Source organism: Malus sylvestris, chromosome 5 (genome assembly GCF_916048215.2).
Source record: "Malus sylvestris chromosome 5, drMalSylv7.2, whole genome shotgun sequence".
Taxonomy (NCBI): domain Eukaryota; kingdom Viridiplantae; phylum Streptophyta; class Magnoliopsida; order Rosales; family Rosaceae; genus Malus; species Malus sylvestris.
In genome coordinates this window covers 33477808-33490937 of record NC_062264.1, presented here as the reverse complement: position 1 = coordinate 33490937, position 13130 = coordinate 33477808, and the positions used below count along the sequence as shown (strand labels likewise).

Genomic DNA, 13130 nt, shown 5'->3' with positions numbered 1-13130 from the left:
CTTAGGGGGCCGACGTCCTCGTCGGCACACTCGCACCGAATGACAAAGTGGCTCTGATACTAAATTGTCACATCTCGACCCGGGCCCCCACCACATCCTAAGCTCGACTCCGTCGTAGCACGATATTGTTCGCTTTGGACCCCAACCATGCCCTCACGGTTTTATTTATGGGAACTCACACAAGAACTTCCCAATAGGTCACCCATCATGGGATTGCTCACGCGCGAACTCGTTTAATTTCGGAGTTTCAATGGAACCCGAAGCCAGTGAGCTCCCAAAAGGTCTTGTGCTATAGGAGGTGGGCAAGTACATATAAGGCATATAGGATCCACTCCCTTGGGCGATGTGGGATGTTACATCATAGTTAAAACCACCGTTAACTAGTGATTTTTCGTTTATAACAGTTGAAATTTTTTGTCTCATTACTTGATCTCTGAACGTTTGTTTTTAGCAATTTTTGACGTATGCCATCTTGAAGTATATATAAACAAGTTTGACGATTAGATCGTTGAAATAGTTTCGTAGAATGCGTATCCCATAAAGTTCAATGGTATATATATTTATTAAATAGCTTTAAATTTATTTATTTTGTACGTATAACACTTAAGAAATTGAATGGTATGTATATTCATTAAGTAGCTTTAAATTTATTATTGTAGTTCGGATCGAGTTTTTATTAGAAAAATATATTATTGTAGCTTTTAATTGAATTTGAAGGGAATAAAATCACATTTTCAGTAAATTTTACAATAATTTTTTTTTTAAAATATAACTTGCGTGACACCAGGATAGGGTCGTTGCGCAAAAACACTTTGCGCGATGTCATAATGTGTACTTGCTTTGCGCAATTTGTTAAAATTTTAGCCGTGCAATTGTAAAAAGAGAATAGGCGTTTTTTAAAATTTTCCCAAATTTTACCGGTCTCTCTTCCCTCTCTTTCTCTCTCACTCGGTTTCTCTCATGATCTCATCTCTTCCTTCTCGCTCATCTCGCCCTCTCTCTCACTCTGTCTCAGGTAACCTTCCTCCCGACTGCACCCAGCCAGCCAGCCTCATCATCATCCTTCCTTCCTCCAGACTGCACCCAGCTAGGTATCTATCTTTTCTTAATTCTTTATTTTTCTTCTTTCTAAGGTCAGTATCAGGCTTTGATGCCTTAATTTGAAGATTTTGGTATTGTAATTAGATTCAATTTGAAAAATTAAATTAGAAATTGGGGGTTTTAGTGTTAAATCGAATTTTGGAGATTTTCACTTGGACTAACAACTCAAACTAGAAACATTGGACAAAGTAATACCACAGGTTCGTAACATGCTTAATCTCTGATATATCACTTGTAGTCTTGTTTATGGTTCTCAACTGATGAGTAAGGTTTTTGCATTTTTTTGGTTTAGAAGAGCTATTTCTGAATATTTTAATGGCTTTGATTGAGAGACAATATTTATCTCAACATAAACTGCTGATAGTTACCAAAAACTAGATTTTGTCAGAACTTCTACAAAGTGTGAAAAAGAAATAAATGTTTAACTACTGAACTCCATTCACCAACTCATAAATGGAATTGAGGCCACAAGGATGACTTTTTTGGCAACAAACTAGTCCAGCCTCTTTTGCTTCTCATTAGATAAAAGTTAATTCATTATAATTTTCAAATAAATTATTTCAAAATTGTACTTTTAAGCATGAAGTTCTCCCAAGCATTGGTTGTGAGTAAATTATACGTTTTCAAGGGCTGAGCGGTAAACTATTGTGGTTCAGATTATTAGTCTGTTAGGATGGTCTTGTTAGCTTGTTATGTTTTTCTTCTTAATTCCATTTTCCACTTTAGGTTTTCTCTTTTCAGACTTTGCAGATAAGATGCTTGAGCCTCGACGCCGTTGGATTTCAAACCACCTCCGGAGAAGAAAAAGTGCCCACCTTTAACAGGTCTGTTAACCATGAAAATAAGTGGTTAGCATTGGACAGAGATCAATATATGATTTATTCAGTTCTAGAACACAACTCCTAAGTTGAAGTTACATTTGTATACTCTGTATACAAAGATTAATATTTGATTTATGCAGAAGTAGTACACGACTCTTAAATTGAAGTTGCAGTTGTATACTCTGTATACCTTTTTTTTCTTTGTTTTTTGAAGTTTTAACTTTCAGAGAATTGTTGTGCACTTGTATGTGAAAAGCAGAGGCAAATCAGAAAAGGATAGTTGAAGCTGGTGGTCTTACTTCCTTGCCGATGCTTCTTAGAAGCCTTGAGGACGAAACCGTTCGAAGTGTGGCAGCTGGTGCCATTGCGAATCTTGCAATGAATGGTGAGTGCTCAATGATCTATTCTTCTTTCTTAGAGCGCAAGGGCTTTTTCTGTAGTTTGAATGTTATTACTTTTGGGTTGAGAAGCATCTGTTTGACTTTCAAAATATTGGTTTTTTACGTTACTTCCTCTCTGGATTTGCAGAAGCCAATCAAGAAATTATAATGTAGGAAGGTGGGATTAGTTTGTTAGCAACGACAGCCGCTGAAGCTGATGATGCTCAAACCCTACGCATGGTTGCTGGAGCTATTGCTAATTTATGTTGCAATGGTATACTGCGTTGTCTTTTCTGTACTTGTTTTATTATTAGAGCCTTTGCCTTTTTTTGGTTATTCATTTCTTTTCTCTGATGGTCTTAAAAGAAAATATGTATAATTATCTGTAGTAAGTCCTTTTAAAATCTTTGAAGAAGACTCTTCTTTTCTATTTAGTTCCCGGGTTTATTATATACAATTCAAACTTTTTTACACTAGTCCCTGGAAACATGTCCATTTTCCAATTCTATGCTTCAGAGGAAGGGTTTTATGTTGTTTGTTCTTCATTATGTCTATGTTTGCTCTGCATTTTCCCCCTAAATTTGAGTATTTAAATCCTGCTTTGTTATTATTTTGTTAATATCCTCAGATAAGCTACAAATGAAGCTAAGGTCTGAAGGTGGTATTAAGGCGTTGCTAGGAATTGTGAGGTGCGGGCATCCTGATGTTCTTTCCCAAGTGGCACGTAGAATTGCTAACTTTGCAAAATGTGAATCACGAGCATGTAAGCAAGGCAAGAGCCTCTGTCAGAAATATTCCATGAATAGGTCCCTCGGCAATAGTTCCCTCAGTGTTATGGTGGAATGTCCGATTTAAGATTTTTACGTTTTTGGTGTAATGTTAATATGCTGACCTACTATAGGGATAAAGAATGGAAGATCTTTCTTGATAGAAGATGGTGCACTTCCATGGATTGTACAAAATGCTAATGACAAGGCTGCACCAATCCGGTGCCACATTGAGCTTGCACTCTGTCACTGGTAGCTGAATTTGTCTGATCCTAGATGACATTTGATGTCTTAGACTTTCTACTTATATACATTGGGTATTTATATCACAAAGGTGAATGCGAAGGACATGATTAGTGGAGGTGCCCTCTGGGAGCTAGTTAGAATTTCCCAAGGTTGTTCACGAGAGGACATAAGGAGTCTTGCTCATCGGACTTTGAATTGAAGCCCGACTTTCCGTGCTGAAATGCGACGGTTACAGATAGACTACTGATTAGCAAGCAGTGTGATGGGCTGCTATGAATATATCTTATTCCCTCTCCATTCAATGAGAGAGGCGCACCCAAATTCGTGATGCTTCTGTATAGGCTTGGTCAAAAATTGAGTCTGGGAGGCCTAAGCAGCAGCACGGGAAGCCGAGATTGCAACCCAGTTATCGGCACATGACTATAAGATGAGTATGATCTTATGGGCCTTACAGATGTTCAGCCTTCAAATTCCGATGTCAGCACCTGATTTTGCTCCACCTTCGACCTCACAGCCACTTCGCCCAGCCGATACCCAATATCCTAATGCATCAAGCCTAGAAGACTACTTGTAGTTTTTTTTTATGTTCGAACATCTTGTATGTACATTTTCATATATTTTATAATTAAATATTTTTTATTGGTTTATTAATTATTGTTTAGAATTTAATTACAATATTTATTAAAAATTAAATAAAAAATATTTTTGTCAAAAAAAAGAAGAGAGTTTGCGCAACGAAGAAGTAACCTGCGTTGCACAAAGTGTTTTTGCGCGACGCAAGTCCCTCCGTCGCGCAAAACACCTTTATGCGACGTAGGTTACTTCTTCGTCGCGCAAATCCTGCTTTCACTGCCTTGGCGTGATGGTTGACACGCGACGAAGGTTTCATTGGGCTAATTTTCAGGCAACGTTTTTTGACTTTGCACGACGAAGGTAACTGCGTCGCGCAAACTGTTTTTTATACTAGTGTGCAAAAAACATTCTTTTAACCATTTGTGCAACAAGTTTTTTTAACTTCACCTATTTCACTGCTAAGATACATAAACTTTGCTTTTAAGCTGGTTTTGGAGGAAGTAGGAACGCTTGGTGACGACGCAACACAATTTTCTATATTATTCAGCAGCATGCACCCATCCACTCCTATATATCTTTGCAACCCCGGCTTCTTTTTATTTTTCTTAGCGTTTGTTTTTGTTTACAATTAAAAATAGTAGGACTGAACTTGCTTAAATAACAATCAACAAATTCAACACGTTTTATGTGGTAACAGTTTTATGAAAAAAAAGTTGAGATTTAATTATTTGCTAATATGGGAAGTAACTCAATTTATTTACTTTCTTTTATCAATGTGAAATTCATTTCCAATACATCTTATCATGTGTGTCGAACTTTCAAGCCTAACACATAAACAATACAAATCAAGTGATGTGGAGCACTTGTGGCCGTTGGAATTCACACGCGAGACAACATGTTTTGATACCATAGATAATATTGAGATTCTACCATAAAATCAATTAGCAATAGAAAATAACATAATTTACTTAAATTCATGCAAGACTTATTATTCCATCAATATTAAATCCATTCTCAACATTCTCTCTCTTTTTCTGACAACCGTAAGCTTATGAATTTTCGTTTGCATATAAATTTCATCCGGAGGCAAGAGATTAGTCAAAGGATTCCTAGCAATCCGACAGATTGGTCAATAAAAGGCAATACTTCTGATATCTGAAGCAACATGGGCATGTCGTTTGGATCCGATATAGCAGCAATAATTGAAAATGAAGAAAAAAGTTGGTGACAGTATAATGCAGTGGAGGGCTATAACATAAGCGTGGTGCACGTTTTTCAAAAGAATAATGTTAGGTAGTACAGAATTTTAAATTCAATTTTCAAATCAAATGAAATTTCATCAATAAAAAATAAGTACGTTAATTATTTTTTAAATAATAATTTAATTATCAACAAACATATAATTTAATTCACAAAATTTAATTTAAAAATGTAATCCCTCTAACGATACTTTTTTTTAAAGCCACCAAAGAAACATGCATTCACTAGCATGAGGCGGTAGGATGTAAAGAGGACAACTTTGACTTACCATTCAATTGTTCTGAAATTTACATGTATGCCATCAAAGCCAAATGCTTAACAAACGGGCATGTTGTACATTGCTTTGAAAACCAATCTTAGGTGTATCCAAACTTAGTGAGTTTGGAAGAAAATACGTAGTGTCTTACTTATGAGAATTGAGAGAGAAAAACCCCAACGAACTGAGAGAGAAATCCTCTTGAGTGAATCCATGAGAGGAGCATAGCCACCTTAGTGAGAGTTGAATCACTTTAGTGAGATTGTTGCTTGTAATCTTATTATTCTATATGGTATGCCACCCCTATTTTATGTTCGTCAATATGGTTCGTTGGTTCTTCTTTCTGACAGTGGCGGCTTCGCGACGATAGTGTGACTGTTTGGGTGGAGACATCTGGTCCCTTTGTTCAGATCTAGGGTTTCTTTCCCTTATGGCTGTTATGTGCTCTGTTACTTGGCCTGGTCTTGTATTTCTTTATGTTTGGGTTGTTTTGGATTGTTTGTAGACTTTTCTAAATAAGAATATCTTCACTTATCTACCTACCTGGCGGAGGCTGATTAACTTCTTCATCAAAGGCCTCAAACGATTCACCACTGGCTTGGTAATAACCTTGTTAAAGGGTGCAACTAATGGGTCTACACTACATCATAGTAAGAGGATTCATTCGGCACCAAGGTAATAAGGTACAGCCAGTTCTTCAAGTTTTGGAGTTCCATTGCATAAATGAATGCGGCTGGAAAGACCTACACCTACTACCCTTCATCAAACCTTCCCATTTCCATTTTATGCCGTTGTAATCTTCTTTTTTAATGAAATTAGCTTTGTTTGACCCAAAAAACAGAAGAGAAAGAATTGGAACGGATTTGTCATATATGAGATTCGAACTTAAAACTTCGCACTTACAAGTGAAAATGAATATTATTGGATCGTAATACTAAGTGACATGTACTCTTAGATCATTTAATTTAGAAATCAAGAAAATTGCATTGGTTGATATTTTTTCCACTAAAAATCCACCAAGTGTTATTAATTTAGTTGGTCGATTACTTAATCAATAATCAAATAATTTAGAACACGGAAAAAAAACCCAATTAGGTATTCCACATAAAGGGGTGTGTGGAGGCTGCCAACTTTATTATGTAACCCTAACCCTACTATGCTTGGTGAGAAATATGCAAGTACAAACAAGAGCTCGAGATTTCCTTATACATCTTAAATCTCATGGGGTTGTCGGGGTTGGCTACATAGAGAAATATCCACCTTAAGTTTTGGTGCCGCTTCAATCTATCAAGTATGCAAAACCTAACAGTTGCTGCAATGTATAAATGCTACAGTGTGCAACGTCAAAACATAAACAAAAATAGCAAGTGAAACAACAAATTCTAACATTTGCTTAATATATGCAATATTTCTTTGACAAATACAATTGCAAAAATAACCTAAAAAAACCTATAGAACGCGTGTATATAAGAAAAACCATAATGGTTATAGGACAAGTTTTTTATTATAAAAATTTATATCTCATCACAATCATAAATTGTAGTTCTTGCGTGCCACAAATTACACTTTGATATAAGACTATGAGCAGTTCGTGATGATCGCACAAGGGTTTGTGACTCGCAAAAGTTAGTGCAACGTGAGATCACATGCATATTTTGTAAAACATATGAAGTGATTGTTGATAATCGGATTAAATGTATTTATTTTTTATTGGTGACAAATCACATGATTTGTAAATTTGATCTAAAAAATTAATCGACCCTAGCATTATCCTTATTATATAGTTCATAATGAGAACTTCAACGCATAGGTAGATAGTAGGTAGTTAATTAGTGATAAGTGAAGGATTGTCCTAGTAGATTAGCATAGAATATCGCTTATATTCAAAATAGGTAGTTTGTTAATTAGCAAAGATTAAGTACTTTTTTAAGAGTTCGATAAAACTTTTTCTCTCTCTGTGTGAGAGTTTTCTCTCCGTCTGAGTCTTTCTCACCTTCTGGTGTGAGTCTTCACAAATCACGAAAATTCGGTGGCGCCAACCCTAGCCATAGCTGGGGTCGGTCGCCATTTCCTCCCTTATTTTTTCCTTTCCTCTGCTTTTTGTTTCTAGCCTCTCCATAAAATGGGGGTAAGGCTAACCGACATTCACCTCTCCTAGACCCTGCGTAAAGCGAGAGCCTTGTGCACTGGCTACGACCTTTTCTATTTTTTGTTTCTACTGCTTTCTTCCCTTGCTTTCAACCCAGATTTATTCTATCCCTCTTACCCAGTTGGTGCCCCTCTTATGTGTTCATCTTTATTCCGGTTTTCAACCATGAATATCATGGAGATCATGTGTAGAGCTCCAATGGTTTTTCCGGCTCAGGTGTTTCTAACACCACCACCTTCTCCAGCTTATCTACCTTTTGCGGCAGCGTTGTTCGTGGGTTTCCACAGACTTCATCCTGATAGTCGGCTTCCGTTGTGTTGTTGCTGGCTATCTGTTCCTTGTGGCTGTGCTCGTGTAGCAGATCGGGGTAAGATGCTGCGTTTGAAGAGGAGATAATCGGCTGGGGATGAGGAATTGGACGGATTTTGGTTGCTGCGACGAGGATGGTTGCAGTGGATGTTTCTAGTGTTCGTAAAGTTGTCTTTGTGTTTGGGTTGCAACAGTTGGTTGGCCCGTTGTACTTTGTTTAGTCTTGGCCCACTTTTTGCTTGTCCATGTGTCTGTTTTGGACCTTGTATTGTTTGTTTGTTTGGTTCGTAATAAAAGTTGCACTTTGACCCAAAAAAAAAAAATTTAAGTACTTTTTGTCGTTGTATACGAAATAAAATGATGAAAGTATCACAAGGAAATGTTGGAAATTGCATTAAGGTAAGGTAGCACAAAAATATTATTAGAGAAGGTACACCAAAGCCTTACTCATAAACTGAAATAAAACATGTCAAGATCGTTTTAACAATTATACACGACTGAAATTACTAGGAAAACATGCGTACCACGACGGCGGATCCAAAACGCGCTGCCTACCGAGTCTGAAACAGTAAGAAACTGTTTTGCTACTATCACACACCAACGGAAAAACAGAGATTTTCAAAGTTCAGCGCGAGTGTGGGCGAGAGATACAAAAAAAGGAACTCTTATCTCTGGCCCTTCTTTTTCCACAAGTCACCAAACATTTTTATGCCGGAACCCTTTCTTTTACCACTACCGAACCCATCGTCCAAGTCATCAGCAGGTGACCCCACAAAGCCGGCGTAGCCACCAGCTGATGGCTCAAATACTCCACCAAAGTGCTTATCCATGGAGCCACACCTCTCAGAAATCCTACCATTCATCTCCACACCCCCGGCAAGTACTGCAGCAGCAGCATCTGCAGCCTTTCTCCACTGCTCTGTCTGCACTCTCATCTTCTTTATTTCCGCTTCCAGCGCTTCCTTTGCTCCTTCTGTTGCCTGCAGCGTTGCATTCAACTGACCTGCATTTGCCTTACTTGCTTCCAGCTCTTCCTCAAGCTGACTTAACTTCAAGGACATTTCCTTTTCCTTTTCTTGGGCAGATAAAATATTTAATGCTGCTTCGTTTAGCTGATTCTTTAAACCCTGATTTTCTTCCCCAAACACTTCTAGCTGCTTTGCCTTCTCTTCCAACTCAGCTCTTAGCATGTTTATCTCATCATTCTTCAAAGCTAGGTCACGTAAGGCGGAAAGTTTCTCTGCTTCCAAAATTGATGGCGGTTCATCTGATATATCAACTGGTTTGGTTTCTTCTTCCACCTGATCAGTCTCACTGGGTTCAACCTTTGGCTCAACTGTAACTTTTTCTACTGGGACTTCATAAACATCGGTTTCCTTTTGGATGTCATCTGGAACTTCATCAGAGGAACAACTGTCCGTTTTGTTAGAGTCTTGATTTTCCAAAGGAGGATGCGTTTCATGGATCTTCACTGGCTCTGAAGTCACAACTCGTTTCTTAGTTTTATTTTCCAGTTTCTCTTGTGCTTCTTTCTTTGCAGCCTCAGCTGAAGCCAACTGCTCTTTCAGTATCTTTAGCTCTTCTTGTGCTTGCCCAAGTTGGGATTCCAAATCAGCAAGGCGGGTTCCAATCTTCTTTTGGTTTAGTGGATCAGATTGTGTACCCCTTGGGGAACGGCGATCCCCTCCTAGCTTTGGACTTCGATCAGTTATTGGTCGATGATGGAGTGGATCTGAATCAGAGCTTGATGTCCTGAGCTGATGTGAGCCTCGAGGAGACGGCCTTTGAACCATTTCAGAGCCCCTATTCCCCAAAATCCCGACAAGAATTTTCCATCAGATACTAATTCCATTTTCATATGTAATTGCATATCTATCAGGGACAAGAATTTTCCAAAATCCCGAAAAGAACCTCTTAAGACACTAAATACCGATCACATTTAAGATCTTGATTGGTTCTGTTGTCAAGTTATGCTGCACAATGTACTCAAAAATGATAACCTTCGGACCAGCAAGGTTAAGAAGAAAAAAAAAAAATCTACTGCAAGATTAAGGAATATACATAAACACCCATGGACACAAAAGCCAAACCCACATTACGGATAATGAGCATTCTCTAACCTTGATCGCAGCATTTGTTGCGCTTAGAAGATTCGCTGAAGACGAAGGGCTGTGTTCTGTTAACTTGTGATCATAAGAAAAAATGTAGTTAGAATAAAACACATAACTGAGTAATATAAGAATGATATTCGACATATACTGTCGTACTATCGGCTAAAAACTCCATCCTCTTGCATATCAATGCTAAATATACTAGGGCGATTACAATCAAATATCCCTGCTAAGCACAGATGAACCCATCTGGAAAAATGATGTTCTAAAACACATGACATGTTTCCGTTTTCGGGTGCTCTGTGCTCATCAGAAGGTAAATGGGAATGCAGATTTACACACCAAATGGTCCTAGTCTCCTAAAGAGAAAAAAAAACCGCAATGCATTTGAGTTGTTACATAATTCAAGGCTTAATTTCACTTTTACAAAACCCCATGCTCCGCATGGCCTGCATATCTCAGCTAGTATGCTTCTGGGACAGTGCAAAAGCTTTCTCAAAAGTTCCTCTTCCCCACATTATCAAGTGCAGGCATGTTTTTCAACCTAATGAGCTGAAACTATTTCTTGGGGTTGAAACATTGCAGTGGCACGCTCGTCATTTGACATTTTTGGCTCTAAAATTGCATTCACTTTTCTTTTGTTCCACTGACAAAGCTCATGTGATGTGCAGGAAGGCTGAAAAGTGGATATTTTTTTTTTTTTTTTTGGAGAACCGGGGAATATTTCATTGCCAGGGCTGAAGCCAGAAGAAACACGAAAGCCACACCGGGCAAGCAAATACAAAGCTAATTAACTGGAAGTAAGGGAGGTAGGTAGGCACGGATCAAAACCACGCCAGACCATTACAACCACAAAAAACTAACTAGGTGGGCAAGGTAACCCGTCTTTGTTTAGGACCCTCACAAATGAAGATGGGGGTCGGATGACCCAAACCAAGTCGCACATCTCCGTGCCAAAGTGCGACGCAACAAAGTCCACCGCAATGTTTGCCGATCTTGGGATACAAGACCAGGCACATGCGTGGAAGGCTCCCTTCAGCTGCCGTATCTTGCACACCGTAGGGAACACCTCCCAGCTACAATCCTTAATACTACCATTCACCCATGGCTATGATGATCATTCTATAATTTTATAAGAATGTGTCTATGATGATTATCATTTTATAAGATTGTGTCAAGCAATAATCAACCATGGCTAGCCAATTTCGTATTGCTTAGAGTCATAGTCGTTGAAGAATGTAAAGCCCTACATCGGAAATCTTACCAAAACAAAAAATACAACGGATCTTAATTTCGTATTGCTTAGAGTCATAGTCGTTGAAGAATGTAGGCTTTGCGTCGAAGGTGATTAGTAGTGGCCCGTTGATCCGCCTCTCTAAAACTTTTAACAATAATTGGGTGATCGTATAACCTTCAAATTGGCACCACTAACCTGATGTACTTTATAAGAGGTGACTTAATTATTGATCTATGGAGTGAAACATTTCCAATCCATCAACATAAGATTGAAGCAAACCAACTATCAAGGATTTTCAGAATCTCAAACATGCTGACACTGCATGTTTTAACCCAACTACACTCCTTTTTTCAGTTGTAATTTTACATTTTCTGGAGGGTCTCGAATTCTAAATGGAAGTTAAAGTCCCAAGAAAGTGTACCTCACACCTCCAAAGTCAGACAGAAAACAAATGCCAAGACTCAGATCCTTGAACAATAAACCAAGGGAAAGAAAATTGTGAGTAATAAGATTTCAAATCCCCACCTTATAAAAATGCAAAAGCATAGAAATTGAGGAAATAATAGGTAGAAATGGGAAGAAAAAAATTCTCACATTGCAAACTCTAGAAGTGCAGATTCCAGGTAAATAATGTCAGTGATCTGAGTGGCATCTCAACTGATGAACTCCATCAAAGACCTCGCCTTTTGAATATTAGGGAGTAAAGATAATAACCCATTTGCTAGAAAATGGTAAAGGATGGTTTCTTGAGCTCCACAAGTTGGGTTTTGGTGTTAAAAGATGACAGCTTTTTCTTAAACATGAAAATCTAGGCGGTAAAAACTCAGCCCAGAAGAGAAGACAGTCTAGAGAGAGAGAGAGAGGTCGGAACTTTGAAGTTTGAAGTTTGAATTAAAGGTGAGTGAGAGAGTGGCAGTGGCATTCAGCTTTTCAAGAAGGTGGGTGGAAGAAGAAGATTACAAAAGAGTAAATTTCAAAGAAACGACTATCGATAATAATGATTCGATGTGAAAGTAGAGGATCTTGGGAAAATCCAACTCTGCATTTGCATGGATCTTACTCTTTCAATCTTGTCTTTTTGTCGAGTAATGAATACCATATTTTTATACTTATCATTTTAGATAGTATTTGATGTGGAAAGTCATATTAATTGAATTAATCAGATTTTTAAATATTGTTTATTATTTAATAAACTAAGAATTAAGAAAAATTAATTAATTAAATAATGATTGTGATATACAAGGAGTCTTTCTCCTTTCTTTTCTTGGGTTTTAGAAATTTTTCAAATGATGTATCTATTTACATCAATGCCATCTAAAATATTATAAAAATATAGTATGAATAACATTACTCGTTTTTGTCTCCTTTTTGTCTGCTTTGAACTTGTTCAAAGTTCAAAACTTTTTTCAAAATCTCTCAACGTTTTCTTCTTGTTTCTTTAACGACAATGCGTGCATTTAAAATTTCTCAATATATGTGCATTTTGACAATACGTCGATACGTGCGTTTATAAAGGCAGTGCATGCAAATAAATAGACAAGTTTGGAATCACCTCCATTGTCATCGACTCTTCATTCATGCCAAACAATACATCCAAAACCAAAAGTGGAGTTTCTTCTGCACATTTTTATTAATTCTGTCATTGATTTTATGTAGCTTTGTTTAATCCAATGATTAAAAACACCAAGAATGTATAAGAAGTGAAAAATAATGTATAATAGCAAGTAGCTCTTTACCACATTGATGGAAATGTGTTGAGTTTTTATATAACAGTGTGAGTTCAAATTCCATCAATGACTAATCTAACAAAATCTATTGTTTGAAAAAAAAAAAACATAAAAATTATTTTCTAAACAAAAATTCTAGAGATATCAAAAGTTATTCAATTGTTACCCCGGCTCTCGTAGTTTTTTTATTTTA

At 37.4% G+C, this 13130-nt stretch overlaps 1 protein-coding gene and 1 pseudogene across 5 annotated transcripts; one reads left to right on the top strand and one right to left on the bottom strand.

Annotated features, from left to right (window-relative positions):
• The first annotated feature begins 2076 nt into the window (after positions 1-2076).
• Positions 2077-3325, top strand: LOC126622801 (kinesin-like protein KIN-UB; annotated as a pseudogene).
• Positions 3326-8229: 4904 nt separating this feature from the next.
• On the bottom strand, positions 8230-12202 carry LOC126624145 (interactor of constitutive active ROPs 1-like). 5 transcript variants are annotated; one of them, XM_050293169.1, is made up of 4 exons: positions 11805-12202; positions 11632-11678; positions 9983-10038; positions 8230-9665 (listed from the first exon to the last, which is right to left on the bottom strand). In XM_050293169.1, the coding sequence occupies exons 3-4, from the start codon at positions 9994-9996 to the stop codon at positions 8528-8530; spliced, it is 1152 nt and encodes a 383-aa protein (XP_050149126.1). In that variant the 5' UTR covers positions 9997-10038; positions 11632-11678; positions 11805-12202; the 3' UTR covers positions 8230-8527. The 5 variants fall into 5 exon arrangements, with proteins under 5 accessions (XP_050149126.1, XP_050149124.1, XP_050149123.1 ...); XM_050293167.1 differs by having other exon boundaries at positions 9983-10045; positions 11805-12201; XM_050293166.1 differs by lacking the exon at positions 11632-11678 and having other exon boundaries at positions 9983-10045; positions 11805-12201.
• Positions 12203-13130: the final 928 nt, after the last annotated feature.